This window comes from Haplochromis burtoni, unplaced genomic scaffold (assembly GCF_018398535.1).
Source record: "Haplochromis burtoni strain Fernald_Lab_line unplaced genomic scaffold, NCSU_Asbu1 Contig_204, whole genome shotgun sequence".
Classification (NCBI taxonomy): domain Eukaryota; kingdom Metazoa; phylum Chordata; class Actinopteri; order Cichliformes; family Cichlidae; genus Haplochromis; species Haplochromis burtoni.
This window is the reverse complement of record NW_024582565.1, coordinates 657,688-677,971: the sequence shown is the minus strand read 5'-3', so window position 1 is coordinate 677,971 and position 20,284 is coordinate 657,688. Positions and strand designations below refer to the sequence as shown.

Sequence of the window (20,284 nt, the reverse complement as noted above, 5' to 3'; positions counted from 1 at the left end):
ACACACATATACATATAGCATCATACACTCAAATCAAAGACAAAACTTAAGCCCCAGTTTTCAAAACTAAAGCTACCCAGTTTACCAGAGCTTCAAAAGTTTGTGTATTTAGATTTATATTTTCAAAAATATAAGGTGGCTTTCCCCACAGGCAGGACACGTGAGGCTTCCCAGGATTTAAAAACACACCCAGCTACTGATGAACACTTTGACAGAAGAGGGTCAGGAGCTCAGGAGGAAGAGAAATACTCAAAACGCAAGGAAAAAAGACAAAAAACTGCAACAACAGCCAGCAGACGTACGATCAGCATGTTTAACTAAAAATAAGTCTGACTGAAGCCTTTAAAGCATGTACAGGAATTAAAGACTGAAATGTTGAACAATGAACATTAATGATTTGCTTATGTACATTCTTGTAATTTTCCTTTTGACATCAAAATTAAATCAATGCAGTTTCAAAAATCCAACCCAAAAGTTCCCGCTGAGGGTGTCCCATTATTTCTCTTCGTCCTAAAAAAACACATTAAACACAATAAAAGCATAATGAACCGGGGGGGGGGGATACTTCATTATAGAAGATTCCCACTGCAAAGTAAATTAATCACAATTACAAACACTGCTACATGGCACTGGTCACACCAGGCTGAATTCCAATAAGCAGTTTCTCTCCTCTGCAGAGAAAACAAGTGATTTGGGTGCAGACATTTGCAACGGGAACATCAAGTAGTACAATAGGAAAGCAAGAACCACAAATGCCAAACGGTGACAAAGAAAAACTGAAGCTGTCTGAGCTTCCGAGCAGTGCCTGCCATGTTGGTTTACTGACTTCAGACTAATTCTTTTGCATGTAGTGTCTACAATATTCTGTACACCCCGCGGAGCTCTGTCTTGTCAGCTGTGGACTCACTCATCCTTTAGGGTTTGCCCTCCTTGACCTATTCCACTCACTTCTTGTGTCCCTTTCTTTCACTCTCTCTTTAGTCTTTCCATAGTTTGGGGCACTAGCGTCGTCACATTGTTTGATTATCCTTTTGTCTTTAACCCGTTTGCACTTTGAGCTTTTCTCCCTGCACCCAGTGGTATTATTTTATAAAACACTCGACACAACAGTTCTACGCCTCCACTGCTCCTACATTGTTGCTGTTTCCCACAGGTGCCCCATTGTTCCCGTTTCCCTCCCCAGCCTCGAAGCTCTTTTCTTCCAGGGGTTTTCCGATCCAGGCTCCGTAGCCGTGGGCGCTGAGAGCTTGGAAAAACTGTTGCTTGGCTTGCTGGAAGGACACAGCAGACATCTTTGCCTGAGCGTAGGAGGGCAGGGAGAGGAGGTCAGTGCGACCGCTTCGCTGGCACAGGGAGCGGAAAAGATGGAATAGATTGGACTTGGACACGCGGGACACGGCCAGTTTGGTCCTGGACAAAAAAGACATTAGCAAAGTGTTTTAAAAAAATGCAAAACAAGTGTGACAGGAAAAGCATTATGGTTTGTCTGGCAGGCTGGCATGACAAAGTGTTTCCTCAGATCATGCAGTGTTTCTTATTTAGCTTACTTCGCTCCCTGCTGCTCTGTTTTGACTCGCTTAATTAAAATTCAATGAAGCAAAAAATCTGCAAACAGCTTTCAGTTTATGGTGTTTTGTAAAGAGTTTTTATTACTAATGTGGTATAGGAGGGTGTGGGAAGACGTTATAAAGATAAATAAGGGGAAAAAACTCGGCAAACAGAAACTGAATTATCACAACCTGCTTCAGTGTTTCCCCCAGAGTGGGTGTCAGCATCCATTCAAATCCCCTAAAGTTAATTCAGTTCATCTGGATGCAACGTTTTCAGTGGGAGAAACGTTTCATCGCTCATCCAAGTGACTTCCTGTCACTTGGATGAGCGATGTCACAAATGTCCAGTGAGGCTGAAGAAGTCTCACCAGACATTTCCTGAGACTGTAGTGGTTACCTGGATGAGCGATAAAACATTTCTGCCACTGAAAATGTAGGTCCACATGAACCGAATTAACTTGGTTGGATTCCTTTATCTGAATTATTGAGCATGCATCAAGACACTTCTTTTCAAAGCTTTATGTGGCCCACACTCAACAACAGCTCAAGATAGCAACAAAGCATTTTGGGAGCTATTAAGTGATCCAATTTAAAATCAGAATGTCTGACTTCTTTTTCCTTGTTATGCAAAAGTCACACTAGGAAAAGCAGTGGCTGTACACCTCAGCGTGATCAACATTACTGCAACCATGTGCAACAATGTTGGACTCCTCTTGCATATACAAATACAGGCCATTTAAAACGGTTTCTTTAATGACAGGGACCAGGTCTGCGACTCCTCGCCATCATCTGCTGTCTTCAAGTGACTGTGGTTAAGGAAGATTGAGTCAGTCTGCTATCAGTCTGTGACTGAATGTGGTCAAGTTGGCAACTGCATGAACTCTGTTTGTAATACCATGATGATTAACTGTAATAAATCAGCAAAAACTGCAAATCTGTTGTTTCTATGTACTGATAATTGACATTATCTACTTATACGCAGAGTGCAAATCTTACACATGGAACAGAAATCCAGAAATTCCTCCACAAATAGTGACGTAGTTGCTGTAGGACGACCATTCAACTGTAAAATGACACAGGTGCTCTGATTGCTTTTACACTGGAATGTAACCTGAACAGTTGCAAAGTGATGCTTTGCAGAGAAGTTGACTCAACGCAGTCTGACTCCAATTGATGCAGTGTGTTGGATCAGTTAGACAGCAATAATTTGCATGCTTTCACTAGTTTGTCTGAGACTGACTGCAGTCAGTCCAAGACTGTGACATGCTTCCTCCCATCATACAACCTGTACAAACACCTTGTGAGTAAACTGATCGCCCAGAGGTTGAGTATGCAACATCCTAAACCACTAGGCAATGAGTTGGTTGTTGCAACTACTTGCATTTTGCCTCCAACAGCTATATGTACAAACATAATCTATACTAAAGAAAATAAAGATCAAAAAGGATAATACAATAAGTCTTGAAGCTGTTGAATGTAATGTCAATTGTAGATTTAGACTCAACTCACAATTCTTACTATTAATAATAAAAAAGAAAACAAAAATTCAGTAAAGATAATACATGTCAGTCCCTACATGCTACATACCCATCTACTTTTCCTTTGGTCCCGTCAAGCACTTCAACACTGTGCTGGTCTGGAAAGCTCCAGTTCACACTGGACTCCTTGGTCTTGCCTGTGTGACGTGTGGAGTCATACACACTCACCCTGCCGACCTACAAGTCCAACCAGGTGGTGTGGGAGAAGGGATGGGGAGAGAGAGCACATAAATTAGCAGTTCTTTAATTAGATTAGTAACACGTGCATCACTGATGTGTCAGAGGCGTCACACTGTGTTGATTAGTGTCAAACTAAATGACAAACCAAGAAAATGTTAAGAAAAAAAAAGGCTCAAAAAAAGAAAAAACTGAAAGTGTGGCAGCTGCAATATTTCTTCCTTTTCTCTTGGTGTTACAACAGCAACCTGCTGGCTTTTTGTTAATTGATGGATGAGCCAAATTTAAAATAATATGAGCAATAAAAAAAAAGAAAGCTGTGCAGGCACAAATAGGATTGTTGGCAGCTTGATGGATTTAGTGAGAATAAACTTAATGTTCATGATTAATGTTCCAAGTGTGACCTTGCCAAAAACCTGTGCGGTTACCTCAGGGTGGTTCAGCTTGAAGGAAGCGGGGAGACTTTGCGTGAAAGCCTCGCCGTCTCTGGCCAACCGACAGCAAACGGCGCGTGTCAGGTGACCGTGGCTGTACAAATAGCCTGTTGGATAAGAGACGCAAAGACATGCTGTAAAACTGGTATCCAAGTCCAGAACCAATGCAATGGGAGTCCACCGTTTTTCACTGACTCTTATCTGCACAAAGAAATCTTTATATTTTACCAAGTGTGATGGACTTCAGGTAGATGGGATCCAGGAAATGGGTAAGCAGTGCCCCCTGTAGGCCTATCACATTCCAGCGCAGGATCTTATCACTGCAGCTCATTGTCCTCAGCCTTTCACCGTGCTGGATGCCATCCCAGGTGGGTACAATGGCACTTGACTCCACAGGGATGGTGCCCTCACCTGGCAAAGACCAACAGCACACTCTTGCTTACAAACCGGGATGTGGTATCATTTGCTTTCATCTACATTTCATGACAGATCATGTACATAAAAGCCAATTTCTCCTTCAGTATCGTGCCTCACCATTCTCCACTTTAGTGCGAAGCTTGCCCTGCTTAGCATTCTCAAATAGAGGCTGGTGGCCTTGAGCTTCATCCCCCGCCTCACTGCATGACTTATCAAACAGAGCACCGTCCCCACACGGTGCCGTACTAAGGATGAGAGAAAAAGGAGAGAGATAAGGTATTGCTATGATGCACAGCAAAGCAACCTGCAGTTTAGGAGATGAGACCTCACAGAGCTAAACAGGAAATACTGATGTGTGAAAGTGAAGGCTTGGGTGGAGTGAAGAAAGAGAAAGAAAACATCTCATACTCCCACCTAATGTAGAGGTGAAAGGTGATGTCAGATTTGATCCGTAGTTTGTTATTCTCCGCCGGTTCAAATATACTATCGTCTGCACCTTCATAGTGCTTGAGCAGCTCACTGTACAGAAACCTGAGAGGAAAGGAGAAGGTGAGCTAGACTTATAATGTCCCACAGACGCCGTTTCAGGGAGAGGGGGGTATTTTTAGAAGTGTAGGAGAAACACTGATAAAGAAGCAAGATATCAATTTCTACCGAATAAATCCTCTTCTGGAGATGATTTCTGCATGGCAGTCATTAACAGTCTCTCCTTTAAGGCTCAGCTCCTCCCCTTTAACACAGCGATTTCCTGACAACAAGAATGAGAGAGAGGGAGAGGAAAAAAAGACAAATTCAATGTCAAAAAACACGACAATGCGGCGCCTCTCGGTTCAGCGGTGACCTAGTTGCTTCAGCTTTGTGACAGTACATACCTCTAAGCGCAGAAATCCACAAAACTAAACATCGTGGAAAAATGCAGGGGCAATCCCCCCCATCCACCCCCACAGTGCTCTACAATTAAAATTTTTTACTACTTTGGTCATTTCATATGTTATACGCTAAAGGTAATGGATGTACCAGTTCCAAGGCTGACAACAGTCCCCAGGCCCTCCCCCCTCCTCATGATGATCGTGGCCAGAATCTTGCGTCCCAGAAGGCAGTGCTGGATCCGTGTGGTCAGAGCGTTGAAGCGCTGGTGACTCAACATTGCTATCTGATCATGCAGTGTGCTGCCGCTCACTGGTAACTAGCAGAGGGGAGTACAAAAACATGCAAATGAAAGAAAGACAGGAAGCATTATTTAAAACATTATTATTCAACATTCAGGATTCTCTGAATATGAATTGGACAAAAATGTGAAACTAAAACAGGAGAATATAACAAACTGCATGTTTTAGTATGCTGTCTATACAGACGTGTCACTTCCTTACACACTTGTGTTGTGTTCTTTATTGTGAAGCACTTTACCTTAGACTGCTTTTGTCTTGAACGAGGTTATACATTTCAAATGTACATGAAGACATTTTCTGATATTATTTTCTCAGGAGAGCAAGTGAAGTGGTTAGTTGATTATCCTTCAAGCATTTACTGTAGATTACTTTGAGCTTAATCTTTCAGCACAAGTAATCAAGCTAAGCAGAACCTGTTGCTATGCTCTACTCTTTCATTCCATTATGTTCAGCTGTAATCCCACGCTGAGCCACGGAAAGCTCTTTTAAAGCTGCTGCACTTTTAACTTTTAAGATGAAATGCGTGAATTCATTGAATAGTCAGTACCTCAGCTGGTGTAAGCTCCCCAGTGCGGGCTGCTCTCTCAGCTTCTCCAATCAGAACGCGCAGTGCAGCATCAGCTGCTTCCTGCTTTCCCTGCTTCTTGTTGGACGCACAGACGGGAGGGAACCAGCGTCCGCCGAGCTTGGCCTGGTAGGTGAACCTGAGAAGATGGGCAAAAAGTAAGATAAGCAGAGGATTTTGCTTGGTCCCCCCCTTTAGGTGATTGCATGGAAACCCCAGCTGTTTTAACAGAGAAATAAACACAAATATCTATTCTAATAATTCCCTCATAGCATGAGTTGCTATTGCAACACACCAAAGATCCTGGAAAGCGAGGCAAAAAAAGAAGTGTTTAAATTATTCGAAAATCTACATAAAATATTCCTTTTACAGGTATGTGGCAGCCCAGACAGTAGTAGAACTCCTGGTCTGTGGGTTTGGTTGCATCATGGTCTAACATACTTAGGGTCATGTGGCGGTCCAGACTGGCCCACAAGGCGGATCTCGGCAGCAAAGCCACGGGCTCTGGCATACTCCAGAAGACCCGACACTGCATTGTTGTTCAGGTGGTTGATGAGGTCCCCGACCCCTGCCTCGTGGGCTGCTCGCAACTCATCTGCAGTAAGTGGAGGTAAACTGGGGCATGTTGCCCCAGAAAAACTCTCGTCACTGCCACTGGAAGGACCCAGGGGCAACTGAGGCTGGAGAAGACAGATGGGTGAGGCGGTGATGCAAAAGAAAGATGTGAACAGTAAAGAAAAGAGCTTTGTGACAGATGTGACAAAAATTATTTCTTTATGCCCAAGAAATCAATTATCCCTTTAATTTTAGGAATATGCAATCCCCATCTATTCTTGGTTACTCATTAAACACCTTGTTGAGCTGCAGTTTCCCATCAGCCATTAATTCTTTGACAGCCTCCTCTGCTGCCAGCTGGCGAGCTGCCTTCTTGTTTGGAGCTGAGGCCTCTGCAAACAAGCTCTCTCCCACCTTCACCCTGTACATGAACCTGAGCCCAGAACAGAGAAAGGGAAACGAAAGGATTATAACTGAGATCAGATTCATAACTCCACATTTACATAGCCTGAGCAGATGCACCATGATCACAATGAAACTGGAGCCTGTACTAAGATCATGATCAAGACTAGTGATCATGTTTTCTGGAAAGTGATGGCAAGAAAACACAAGTTTATACTGTTTGTCTGACCCGGCCATCAACTGAACAAAGACGTTTTTGTGCCTCTGTCAGATGACTACAGTACTGAGAGATATTGAACAGCTGCTGCTCTGAGGCAGAAAAGTATGACCACAGAGAGAAACTCAACCTATGAGCATGCAGTGTGGAGAAGAACATCCAAACAGATTCAAAGGGAAGTGAATGAGTCAGTACCTTGGATCATGCGGTGGACCCGCCTGTCCAGTGTTGATGAACTCGATGGGCTTCCCACTGCGCTGGCTGTACTCCATAAGGACAGACACCGGATTCTTGCCACCAGGCAGAGAGCGGGACAGGGGTTGGCGAGGTCCCTCTGCCGTCCCTTCCACACCGCCAGACCCCAAAATCCCCCCTGTGCTTTCAGCAGGCCCCTTGTGGAGAGAGTAAACAAAAATGCCAACTATAATTTACGGCACTTCTCAGACACAGTTTTTAATTGGTCTCCAACATTAGATAACGGCTATGGACACAGTTTTAGCCAGCACAGGTAATTAGACTTCTGTTTACAGTTCATGCCCTGGTGAATAAATTCAACACTCTCAATTGACGAAAGTCTGACCAGTCACAGGCAATTAGTTAAAGCGTGCTGTGACTAAATGTGATTTCATTTCTTAAAATGCATAAGGGGTCGTATTTTCACAGATTACAAAAGAACTTACGCTGGTGTCTGGAGGTAGCTCCATCACCTGGTCCACATTGCCAGTATTTTCCTCATCGGCGGTGCACGTCCCCCCTTGCATCTCTTTGACAAGGATTCGCAGTGTGGCTGCAGCAGCATCCTTTTTTGCAACTTTCTTACTAGAAGCTTCCGCGACAGGAAACAGCCTCCCGTTGAGCATCACCTGCATACGAAATCTAACAGAAGCAAAAAAGAAAATACAGATGTGACACAAGTATCTGCAAATATGATTAATTCAAGAAAAATTTACCAAGATTCCTACGTTGACTAACAAGCAAAGTAATTTACATTTTTAGTTTGATTTCACTTCGGCAGATCTATTTCTTATAGACTCTGAATACACAGATCTGTGTAGGTGTAAAAACAAAACTATCACATAATGAAAAAATGATAGGATTTACCCTCTGTATTGGTTAAGTCTTATCGGTGTAGAACAATTTCCGTACAAAAGAAAACGAAAGAAAGAGAGCATATTTCTCATTTCATTTCCTTTTTGATAAAGCATATAGTTTGGGCTGGATCAGGTGACCCTGAATCCTTCCTTAGTGGCACTGCAATAGGCCTAGGCTTCTTGGGGTTTCCCATGATGCACTGAGTGTTTTTTTTGTTTATTCTTCTTTTTTTACTCACTACATGTTTATAAACCTCCCTGCATTTAATCACTAGTTATTACTAATTTCAGGCTCTCTTCCACAGCATATCTTTTGTTCTGTCTTCCTCCCATCACCCCCAAGGGGTTGCAGCTGATGACTCTCCCTCCCTAAGTGTGGTTATGCTCTTGAGGTTTCCTCCTGTTAAAAGGGAGTTTATCCTCCCACTGTCGCCAAGTGCTCGCTCAAAAGGCACATTTTATTGTTGGGGTTTTCTCTGTATTACTGAAGAGACACTAACTTACAATATAAAGCACCTTGTTGTGACTGTTGTTGTGATTTCGAGCCATATAAACAAAACTGAACCTAACTGAATTAATGAGCTCGTGAAAATCCTCGTAACACAGCAGGACTGTCACTATTAATTGCGATATTTTATGAGTTAAACTTGGTAAAGTAATTATTGTGGCACTAAAACCTGAGTCAGTGATTAGCCGTAACAAACCAGTAAGTGCCATAATAGCATTTACAAAGCCTGGTGTATGTGGATCATTTCACTAACCTAGGATCGTGGGAGGGTCCTGACTGGTCCAGCAGCAGGAACTCGCAGTTCTGGCCCAGATACTGGGCATACTCCATGAGACCGCTCACAGGGTTCTTCAACCTTACCTCCTGTAACTTAGCCCACAGATTCTGGGGAGGTGGGGCAGCTACTGAGACAGCTACAGTCCCCATGGCATTGGTTTTCTCGGATGCCTTTTTTTCAGCATCCGTCTCTCTGCGAATAGCATTGAGGAATTCAGGGATGTCATCAGTGGACCACTGTCCTTCATTGGCGTTTTCGCTTTTACATGAAGCAGAGGAAAGGGGCTAAAAGGAGGAACGAGATGAAAAGGGCAAATTGAGGTAAAAGGGTTAATATAGGCAGGGTAGATCTTCAAGTCTTATCTAAATGCGATTAATAAAAAGTTCACATTTTCAGCAAAGTGTCTCTCAGAGCAATAGTTCAACATTTGGAAGAGAATTAGAAAGAAAGATTGACACTGCTTTTATGTTTGTTGGATAAATCCACAGATGGTTGATTTGGCTTAGTATAAAGGCTGGAAACGGGGAAATGAGCGAATAAGCTTATGTCTCAAAATGTCAAGCTACTATTTTAATCTTTTCAGAATGCATGCTGTGTTTTACTGGGGAAATATCTTTAATACCTAGAATTTGTTATCCATTGAGCTTGACCTATTTAGCTGAAAGAGTTTCAAATTTATTATTTTTAAGTTATGGTTTGATTTTCATTTAGCCGCCACATTTCAAGGAATCTTTGTATTGTTCTATATGTAGCAGACCTACACTACAGATGGATTCACCTTAGTGCAGGCAAAGCCAGGGACCATGCTGAGCTGCAAACACACTTTTATTGTCACTTTGCACGGACACATGCAGAATAAATCAAAACCCTGTGCACTTAGGTGGAGCCTGCCCGGCAGGGTGAATCACACTGGACTCCAAACAATAACTCGGAGAAAAAGTCTGGCTCAGCCTACAACCCAGCTGTGGAGTCCTAAGGCTTTTCTTATTTCACTAATTTGTTCCTTCTCGTCTTCTCTGTCCTCTCGACGGTGACCTGGAAATCAATCTCAGTACACTATGCTGAAGGGTGTCACAATTCCCAAAACCCAACTGGAGGACAGAGGAAAGAAGAGGCTTGCCAGAAGAGCTCTAATGGAGGATGCACAGGTTTGGATCAAGTGTTTTTACCATCAGTGTATAAAAGAGGCGTAGCTGGAAAACACAAGCAACGCTAGAAGGCGGACTCTTTACACAACTTGTCTTTTTTCTTCACAATTTGTTCCAGTTAGATGATCAAACTTTGTGCTCTTCACTGTTTCTTTGTGTGTGATTAGAAAAGAGTATGGCTTGTCACAGTGCGCCATGCTGTGAATTTAATCAAACTTGGCCCTAAATCTGAGATCATAAAATACAGCAGGGATTCAGGTAGAATAAAAACACAAGTTGTTCCAACATCAAACTGAACCAATCTTGTTTTGGAAAGAGGCTCTGAGGGAAAGATTTCAAATCTGATTAAACGCCTGTTGCTTTGCCTCCTCCGCTTGAATCTCTGGTGTGACACAGATGCACAAAATAAATAACTAAATAAAATTTTAGGGGAAATAAGAAGGGTGGCTGGTTTATGCCATCTGGTCACAGCTGGCTGATTGGCAAAATCAAGGCAGGTGTATTGGTCACTGCCCCCTGAACTACTCTGCCTCACTTCTTCTCCTGCAGCTGAGTGAAAACCCAAAGCCATTTATAATTAAACAAATCAAAATGTATAAAGCAAAAACTCTAACTATACCTACCGCTTCACTAAGAATTTGGTCTGGTATCCAACCCCCCGTAAGTACCTCAAGGCCTGGTAATGGTGGTAGCGGTGATGGGGAAAAGATGGCACTCACTTCCTCCTCTTCTACTTCCATTTTAACCAGGACAGCCGGGTTGCTCTGTGCAGCTTTGAGACTCCTCTCCATTCTCTCTCGGCGGTGGGTGGAGAGCTCCCATGTTGGAGGGTTGACTTCAGCATTCCTAACGACTTCACCTTGCTTTTCTAGGGCGTACAGAGTAGAATTGACCTGCTTAGCAGTCTTGAGTCCAATATTTTTCGCTATGTTAAGAGCTGTTGCCTCCCTTGATTGAAGAAGGTATTTAAAAATTTGTTCCTTCTGTTCTGCCATCACAGCACCTTTAATGTCCTGATCAGGAGAGCTGGAAGTGCTGGGATGTTGCTTCTTGTGGTGTTGACCTTTTGCTGATGACTGGGAATCTTCAGAGTCAGAAAACTCTAAAGAGGAGGAATATGAAGAACTTGATTCTGTGTCAGAGTCCTCTTCTTTGGCCTGGACTTCCTCTTCGGTTTCTGTTTCAACCTTTTCTTCAGGTTTTTGTGGGGGTTCTGAACTGGCTAACGAATAAGGAGGTTGATTTTGTACGTGATACTTTGTGCTTTGGTCTTCCTCGACTCTGAGAGGTTCTCTGTATAGTGTCCACTCAGGAGGGGTTAATCCTTGCTTGGAAGCTTTCTGTAAGTGTTCCAAAGAGTACAGAGCCTTGTTGACTACCTTTTTGGGAAGATGCAGTTTTCTGGCTAACACTTTAGCAGAAATACTTTCACTTGGCTTCAACGCAGCCAAAGCCTCATGTACCTCGCCCTGTATTTGAGTTGTGAGAGTGATGTTAGGTTTACAAAAACTTAAATTTCCTGTGCTGCTGGATGAAGAATGTTTGTCAAACCTTTCTCCTCCTCTGTTGGGCCTGTCTTTGAGCAACAAACCCTGAAATTGGTCACAGAGTGAATCTGTTTGGGTGCGCCATTGTCTACTGGAGTGTTGGTTATGGTTTTTACCTTGGAACTGGTTTTGATTCAAGTGTCGAGGTGCTAGGTTACCTCTTGAAGCTCCTGCACCAGGTCGGTATGGTCTCCGATCTTGGCTAGCCCCTCTACCACTAGGGCTGCTGTTTGGATATCTACAGTATCCTGACTGAGGCTGGTATAAAGTACTATGTGACCTGTTGGGTACAAATCCTCCTCCTCCTCCTCCTCCTCCACTCACAGTGGCTCTAAACTGTGGAGCCTCAGAGATCCGTCCTGTCAGGAATTCTCTTTGTTTGTCATAAAAGGAATTAGGGCTTGGACCTGCACCGTGATTCGGGCTGTACAAGCTATTATGGGTGACAGAGTTTGGGACCACTTTAATGTGGCTTGGTGTAGGGGGGGTAGAAGGGATTAGGGGAGATGAGGGCTGTATGTGTGCTTCAGGGTGGGTAGGACCGTCGTAGTAACTTGGATGTGGGATCTGCTGTGGCCCAGCTCTGGGATAGAATACACCTGGGCCAGGTCTATAGAAGTTATCCCTTTCCTGCACGCGGGGTTGTGGATGCCTGTAGTAATGTTCTTTGGAAGGCCCTCCTCTACCTCTGCTCATAGCGCAGGGGTTGAGTGTGAAGGGGGCCGATGCTGCCGGCTGTGCAGCTTCTGTATTAGTGTATGTCCTCTAGCGCAAACAGAATACCCTGATCAGGAGTCAGGGCAGGCCAGTTGCATGCTGAGAGACCCTGAAATAAAAACAAAGGGCAAAGTTAGGAGAATACCAATAAATCGAGACAAATAACAGCAAGATAACTCAACTGTTGAAAAAAAAAAAAAAAAAGAAGAAAACTTTTAAAAATTAAGGAGCAGTCGGGAGGTTAAGAAAAAAACTGTCATTCCAGCCAGTACCACAAGTTCAGACTGTGCTGGCAACCCTCCAACCTGCTCAAGTGTCCTTGGATAAGTCACTAAATCTATAACAACTCCAAGAGCAGGGTTTTAAGCAACTGTCTATGCCACTGCTTTCTTAAAATACAGCAGCAAACAACACAGAGGATTACTCAAAATGTGGTCAATATGGAAGGTTGGAGGAAATGTGGAGACGACAAGCTGGGAGTGCTGCATATATCATCAGATTATCATAACTATTCAGTCTACAAGGATACTGCAGGGTGACATACTATCTCTTCCAGTCACACTGAAACCAAACCCCGGTTAAAAAGGAAGCTGATAAATAATGCAGACCTTGTTGCAACTATTCTGTATTATTTCTGGCCTTAGAAATTATCGCTGGATCTGAAGCCGAAGCAGAGAGGGAAAGTGAGACTGATGCAAACAAGGAGAACAGACAAGGGCACAGAGGGACATGGGCTAAAAAGTCATCAGTAACAAACTGCAGACAGGGAAAAAAAAACCTGCAGCGGTTAGCTAGCAATTCTGGTTATAATGTTATTTTTCACAGAGCTAGCTAGAGTAATTCTTCTAGCATGCATGAAAATAAAACATTAAAAAAAATTAGCAATCTGAAACAGAAATTTTGACCTACACTGTCCCAGAACTTTAAAATCCTTCTATGGGAGAAACAAACATTGATTCCTCCTCAAGTGTCATATCTGACAACACTCAATAATGTCTATATCAGGCAGAATGACAACAAGGAGACACCCAATACTGAGTCAGGTTTCATCCCCTCTGGCACAGTCAGCATCAACGGCATGTCGCTGAGAGCTGAGCGGACCGAACATACCGCATTAACAGAGAACACCATAGTGTTGGTTCATCGCTGTAATAAGGGCCGACAGGGTCGGCAGCAGAGGGGCCAAACAGTACTGAATCTGACTCATCTTGACCCTGATGCAAGGCAACATTTGACAGCCAAAATAACAACTGTGTTTTTCAGAATCTGCATTCACTACACTCTCCTTTGTTGTTAGCCTAGACAGAGATGTAGACAAGACTGTGCATCTGACAACTGATTGAGAACACTATTTAATACAAAAAACAAACCAAAAAACCCATTAAAGACAAAACACCTCCTGACATTGAGAGTCACCCTCTTCTATCATCACTAAGCTTTGTGCCCTCTGTTTCCTGAATATGTCAGAAATGAAGTCTCTAGATTTAGCGCACACACCTCCACATGTGCACGCAATATGCTATATTTACAAGCAGGAAAGGGCCCGTGGAGTCTTACAGCATCATCAGAGGCATTATAACACACTGACTTTAACAGTTCTCACCTACAGTAGTTCAAATGAAAGTGGCAGCGCTGAAAAAGTAAATAGAAGTAGTAAAAAGCGCCCTTACTTTTGCAGATTCCTAAAGGCGACTAATCCAAGACTCGATCCCATGTAAATAAGGTAATAATAATTATAACAATAAAATAAACGTTACAGATTAATGTAAGAATAAAGACGGAACCCGTGGTAGAATGGGTGAAAAAAAATAATCACAAATCTATGTAGTGCTGAAGGTGTTGTCCAAAATGCAGGGTCTTCCGGTTTTGGGTGATCAGGTCCTAATCGCAGCACAAAGATAAACACCGGAGAGGTTTGCGCGCTTATAAAGCCTGCTGCAAGATGCGTTAGTACACTGTTACACGGCGATGATGAAGGGAAAATCTGCGGGGTTGTTACTGTAATAAAAAGGAAACTGTCCTCCACTAAAAGGGTTAAGTTTCGATTTCATTTCTGAAGAAAACTTAGGTTTCTGTCGCCAGTCACGTGACCACGAGGCACACCGGAACTGTTTAAAGGTTAAGCTTCCTCATCTCTGTTCGAAGAGGTCAGATTTAAAAAAAAAAAAAAAAAAAAAAAAGCTATAGCGACGTCCTTGCTGCTCCACAAGAAACCAGGGCATAGTCTCCTCGGTGCTTGCTGTAGGAGACAACACTCGCTCGGATCAATTTCTCGCTTTAAAAATAAAACAAGGAAAACGAAAGAAGCGGGTGAAAGGAATGTAATACATTTTGGGAGACTCAAATATTGTCCCAAAGCGTCAAAATTTTGCTATGAATTTAGATGGCATACTAAATCAAGACTCCGGGCTCCACCTGATTTCAAATTGCCTGAAATATTTTTTAAATAATAAATCATATTGGCAATGTGCTGTTGTAGCTTTATCTACAAAAGAAAATGCTTGAATCCAAACAGTTAATGTGGAAAACAGCTGCACAGCGTAAAAGGGGGTTTATAAAAATAAAACGGAAACTTACAAACTTTTTTGTTAATCAAAGCAAACGAATATTATCTGTCTCTCTTATCACTTTCATGAAGGTTAGCATTAAATTCAGTTACTTTAAAACTGGAGGTCTGACAAACAAGACAAGGTTAATAATTAGAGAAACATGAGGCTTAAACGTTAGGAGCTACAGGTTAGACCAACTTGATATTCATATTTTTGTTCCAGACACAACAGCTCTCACTATTATTAATTAATAAATCGGTGAAAAGACAGTATCAGGGGATGAAATGACCAGTTGACAGCAGCTAACTGAGCATCGTTCCTCCTCCGGCTAACTGAGGTTAGCCTGCTAGCTCCGCACTGGCACTGCACCATTTCTAACTGTCGCCTGCATCGCAGCAGGCTCGTTATCTGCTACAGTCAAACAGCGATAAACGCCTCACACAAAGTCTACAAAATGACTTCAGGACAAGCCATAGCCTTTAGCAGTTACCTCACTTCGCCGTGTTTCCTGGTAGTGCGTGGTTGCTGGTGTGTGATGTTTTAATGCGGTGAAAGAAACAATCAAAGAACTGATGCGGGGAATAGTGACGCAAAGGCTGCGACTGACGATTATACGTCGCAAGCAAATGACGTAGAACCTTGCTAAAGTTTCAATATTGTTCAAACCATTGACTAACCAATGACTGTAGAAAACAGTCAAAACGTACCAAAAACAATATAACTGAAAACTGAAAGTAGGTATAACCTAGAACTTAGTTGTACTTTTAATTCATCATTCTATAAAAGCTGTATGTGAACATAGGTCTTCATCACAAAAACGTATCACAGACATTAGAATAAGCATTGTAGGCCTACAATACACTGGAAAGGCATTTCATTCTTTCTGTGATGACAACACATAATATTCATAATAGATTATCTCAAAGCTGAGTCTACGAGTGTGAGTCGTGTGTGAGCATTGTTAAACATATGTTAGAATACAATAATAGTACATAAAACCTAGGTGCAACATAATTCAATTTGTGAGGAAGACACTACATTTGCTTATAGAGAGTATAGAGAAGGTGAGACAGCGCTTAACTGTGTCTTTGTGGATTTAAACAAAGAATATGATAGGGGGACAAGAGGAACTGTAGCACTGTAAAGAAGTGAGGAGTGGCAGAAAAGTATGTGACAGTAGTGAAGGGCATGTATGAGGACATGGGACAGTGGTGAGGTGTGTGGCCAGATGGGGGTGGGATTACATCAGGTATCTGCTCCAAGCCCATTCTTGTTTGCAGTGGTGATGGACAAACTGGCAGATGAGGTCATGCAGGAGTCTCTGTGGACTGTGATGTTTGCAGATGACATTGTGATCCATGATGAGATTAGGGAGTGGCTGTAAGAGAACCTGCAGAGCTGATGGCATGCTCTGAGGAGAAGAAGAATGAAAATCTGAGGAAGAAAGAATACATGCATGTGAATGAGAGGGAGGTGCAAGGAGGTGGATGAGTTAAATATGTAGCACTGCCAAAGCAATAGGCTGTGCACAAAAGAAGCGAAGGAGAGGCAGGAGTGGATGGAGACAACTGTGTGTGATAATTTGTGAATGAAGGATAGCAGCATGACTGAAAGGGAATGTTTACAAGATAGTAGTGAGACCTGCTATGATGTATGGTTTGGACACAGTAGTACTGACAAAAAGACAGGAGGAAGACTTGAAGATGCTCAGTTTTCAGTGGGAGTGACCAGGATTGTATAGGCCTGTCCTACGAAGCAGGTTTTCATCTTATCCAGGTAACTGTAGGGTTAAGCCTGTTTTTTCTTTATTAGAAAGGATTGATATATCACCATGGTAACTTACTGCAAAATTCCAGACTACAGATCAGCAAGTATGAATCACCATCTACTGACCAATCAATTTTCTGGAAAACATTGTCAGCACTCCTGGAAGATCCAGACAGAAAGAAGATCTAAAGTTTTTAATAGCATCTCATACTTTGTGTTTCCCTGTTGATGATATATTTGTAGACACAACTTTCCTTTTTTTTAATGTCTGCAGTTTTTTAATTTTATTGCTTTGTAAGTTTGAGTATGTGATTTGAAAACAGAGCAACTACGTGCTATATCGAATTTGCATGTAGACAACGCTGATGCTCTGGAATAACCTTCCCCTCCAAATTAGACAAGCGTCATCAGTGCAGGTCTTTAAGTCCAGATTGAAAACCTATTTTTATTCCCTGGCTTTTAACTCTGTAGGAAACTGACACCTTCTTATTTATTTTATTGTATGTAATGATTTTATGGTATTTTTAATTTGGTTGTTGTTTTGATCTGTGTTGTTCAGCACTTTGGTTTGCCTGGTGTGTTCGTAAAGTGCTATACAAATAAACGATGATGATGATGATGTTTGGATTCTGTTTTTACATTTATCCTTTACTTTCAAAGCATTATTTAACTGAGGCTGCAGCTGAAAGAATAAAAACGAAGACTGTATTTTATATATTAATGAATCAAAAATGTGGCTGTAACCCATGAGATTCTCCCTTCTGTTAATAACAGAGATGTGATATTGATAAATCTGTTCTTTCCTGTCTTGAAATAGGCTCAATATTTTAATTTATTTGCTCATTTCCAGTCTTACTTTTTCTGCAGCAGCTGCTTAATCTCACCATATTTTTCCCATAGCATGGTTTCAGTTTCCTTTTCAAAATCAGCCACCCTGCTGCCACTGGATGTATACATAATCGGTCAGATGGTGCCAACACCATTCCTTTCCTGAGAACTTAAAAAAGGAAAACCTGGGTTAATTCAACAACTTGATAGCCAGCTTTGTGTTAAACCAGCGGTCCCCAACCCCCGGGCCTCGGACCGGTACCGGTCCGTGAGTCGTTTGGTACCGGGCCGCGAGAGTTGAGGTTCAGGTGTGAAATATATAGTTTTCAGGGTTTTTATCGGTTTTCAGGGTTAGTTTTTATCGTTTACTAGGTTTTCCTTGGTCTTTTCACGTGTTTTCTTTTTTTTGGTACCGGTACTAGTTTTATTTTGTTGTATTTATCCGCGACACCTTAAAGGCCGGTCCATGAAAATATTGTCGGGCATAAACCGGTCCGTGGCGCAAAACTAAAAAGGTTGGGGACCGCTGTGTTAGACTAAGTGAATCCAGAAAACAGAAAGATATTTGGGGTATTTATTTTAGTTGGCTCTTTGGACAGGGCTCAGATCTCTTCAGGCAGGCTATTACAAAGCTGAGGGCCCCTGATGGAAAAGCTGTGAACAGACATAGAGCTACAGTCAGGACCCAGACTCAGACAAGTTTTAACAAGGGATGAGTAAAATCTTAAAATCTATTGTAAAATGTTCAGAAAGCCAGTGGAGACAAGCCAAGAGAGGGGTGATGTGATTCTGTCTGCTAAAACCAGTAAGAAGCTGAGCTGCTGAATTCACAACCAGTTGGAAGTGAGACAGTAGTTTTCCATTAGCGAGCAGACAGAGAGGATGGAGTTACAATAGTCCAGTCATTTTAATGTGAGGGGTAAAGCTAAGGGCTGGATAGAAAATAATACCTGAATACCAGTGGGGTTTTTGGAAACAGGCTCAGTGATGTTTAGTGAATAATAGGAATTCTGATTTTGTGGTATTGAGTCACCGAACATTTTTCAATGTTTAACATTACTGAGACTATCCCGAGGTAGTTATCATGAGGCATATATCTGTGTGCCACAGGTATCTTGGTGAGTTTTCAAAATATTATCAAGTAGAAGCAAAATCAGACTGAATTTCAAACCTTGCCACACACCACAGATAATGCGATCTGTAAATAAAGAGAAATCACCTGGTGATAGGTGACGGTTCTCCACCTGTCACACTGCAAAACACTTTTGGAAGAAGATGATGATGAACGCACGTCTGAAGTCCACTGCTGTTCTGACAAAGCAACAAAATGTTTTGACCACCTTTGTTTAACAAGGTGGATTTTTTTTTTCCCATTTTGGTGGAAGTGATTTATTAATTGACACACAAGGTTTAGACTTTTTTGCAGGCTAACAACAGTACGTGGCTGCATTTATAAACAGTATTTCTATGTACTTCCCCCTTTGTTCTCACTGTTACTGTAGCAGTGTCTTTTACAGCTAATATTGATCTCTGCCTTATAATTGTTTATTTGCTTTCAAAAATTATTTTAAATTGTTTACAATGTCCTTAACAAGCCGTAAAGAAATCTGGGAGATGCTTTTTAACAGCATTTGCACTTGATAAGAATAAACAATCTATCGAAATTTGCTCAGTGTGTTAATGTGCATATTGCATTTTACTGACATAGCCATTGGGTGTCACCACTACTCTGTGAATACGCTAGTGTCAGATCAGACTAGCTCAAAAGCAAGACAGATTTTAAATATTGCTTCCTGGTATAAATTAGAAAGTGAAAAAACCCCAAAACACATACACACACATATATATATAATATTTCCTGTGATTTTAACTGATTTAATAACTGTTAAAGACAGCTGGACAATAGCTACTAAAAATCCCATCACCCAGACAGCTCTGCGTATTATATCTCCTCCAAAAATAAAGCTGCTCTTTATGTCCACCAATCCAGAAAAACTGAATGAATCCATCATAAAATGATGGAGGATGACTGACATGTAGTCACAGATAACCGCATATCATAAAGTCTGCAGGGTATATTGAGAAGGGAGGCATGGATGATGAGTTTTAGCACAGGTCAGGGCATCCCCATGTCTCTAAACCTGACCGACTCCAACAAACAGCTTCTCCGTCTTTAGAGGAGCAGTCATTTCGCTGCATTTCTCACCCACTCTCTCAGTCTCTCTCTTCCTCACCCTTTCTCCTCCTTTCCCTGCTCTGCTGCTGCTGGTGTTGAGCTCTCTCCACTTGTTTTCTACAGCCTCTCTTTCTCTTCACATCCCCATTTTTCCTCACTTTACATGTTTAATCTTCCTTCATCTTCACCTTCTCCCTCTATTTCTCCTTTTACCACTCTTTCTCTGCCGATACAGAGGAATGCAGAATGAAGCAAACTGTGGCTCTGTGGCTGTTGATACTTGCGACTCTGCTCCGGGGTGAGTGACTTTCACTGCGCTTTGAGCGAGACTGTGCTCGAACAAGTGTGTGTTTCCTGTTCTGTATGTGCTGTTGCATGTAAAGGTAGCGGATCATAGTAACTGGGGACAAAGCAGCTGATTTATACAAAGAGAGTGGCCACTTGTGCACAGCCGTACAGAAAAATGGATTTATTTTTATGATGAGCCTGCAACACCACGATGTAATCATCTCCACTGCAGATCCCATAGGTTTGGCTGAGGCTTAGATTTTTTAGATGCTGAGATAGATAGATAGATAGATAGATAGATAGATAGATAGATAGATAGATAGATAGATAGATAGATAGATAGATAGATAGATAGATAGATAGA

General features: G+C 42.1%; 2 protein-coding genes across 5 annotated transcripts in view; one reads left to right on the top strand and one right to left on the bottom strand.

The window, feature by feature from the left end:
• Positions 1-574: 574 nt before the first annotated feature.
• adar (adenosine deaminase RNA specific) lies at positions 575-15,466 on the bottom strand. Of its 3 annotated transcripts, none has more exons than XM_005936098.3 (16): positions 15,352-15,466; positions 10,672-12,421; positions 8,877-9,184; positions 7,705-7,900; positions 7,220-7,416; positions 6,703-6,838; positions 6,292-6,530; positions 5,833-5,989; positions 5,134-5,302; positions 4,771-4,864; positions 4,531-4,647; positions 4,234-4,361; positions 3,928-4,110; positions 3,694-3,806; positions 3,138-3,265; positions 575-1,410 (listed from the first exon to the last, which is right to left on the bottom strand). In XM_005936098.3, the coding sequence occupies exons 2-16, from the start codon at positions 12,289-12,291 to the stop codon at positions 1,113-1,115; spliced, it is 4,083 nt and encodes a 1,360-aa protein (XP_005936160.1). In that variant the 5' UTR covers positions 12,292-12,421; positions 15,352-15,466; the 3' UTR covers positions 575-1,112. The 3 variants fall into 3 exon arrangements, with proteins under 3 accessions (XP_005936160.1, XP_005936162.1, XP_005936161.1); XM_005936100.3 differs by having other exon boundaries at positions 10,717-12,421; XM_005936099.3 differs by lacking the exon at positions 15,352-15,466 and adding an exon at positions 13,983-14,443.
• A 4,219-nt stretch (positions 15,467-19,685) lies between these two features.
• Positions 19,686-20,284, top strand: part of LOC102289328 (neuronal acetylcholine receptor subunit alpha-7) — an 8,372-nt gene continuing 7,773 nt past the window's right edge. For both annotated transcript variants that reach the window (XM_005936097.3, XM_005936096.3), the window contains exon 1: positions 19,686-19,930. In XM_005936097.3, the coding sequence (XP_005936159.1) occupies positions 19,879-19,930 (52 nt within the window). In that variant the 5' untranslated portion in view covers positions 19,686-19,878. The remainder of the gene's footprint in view (positions 19,931-20,284) is intronic.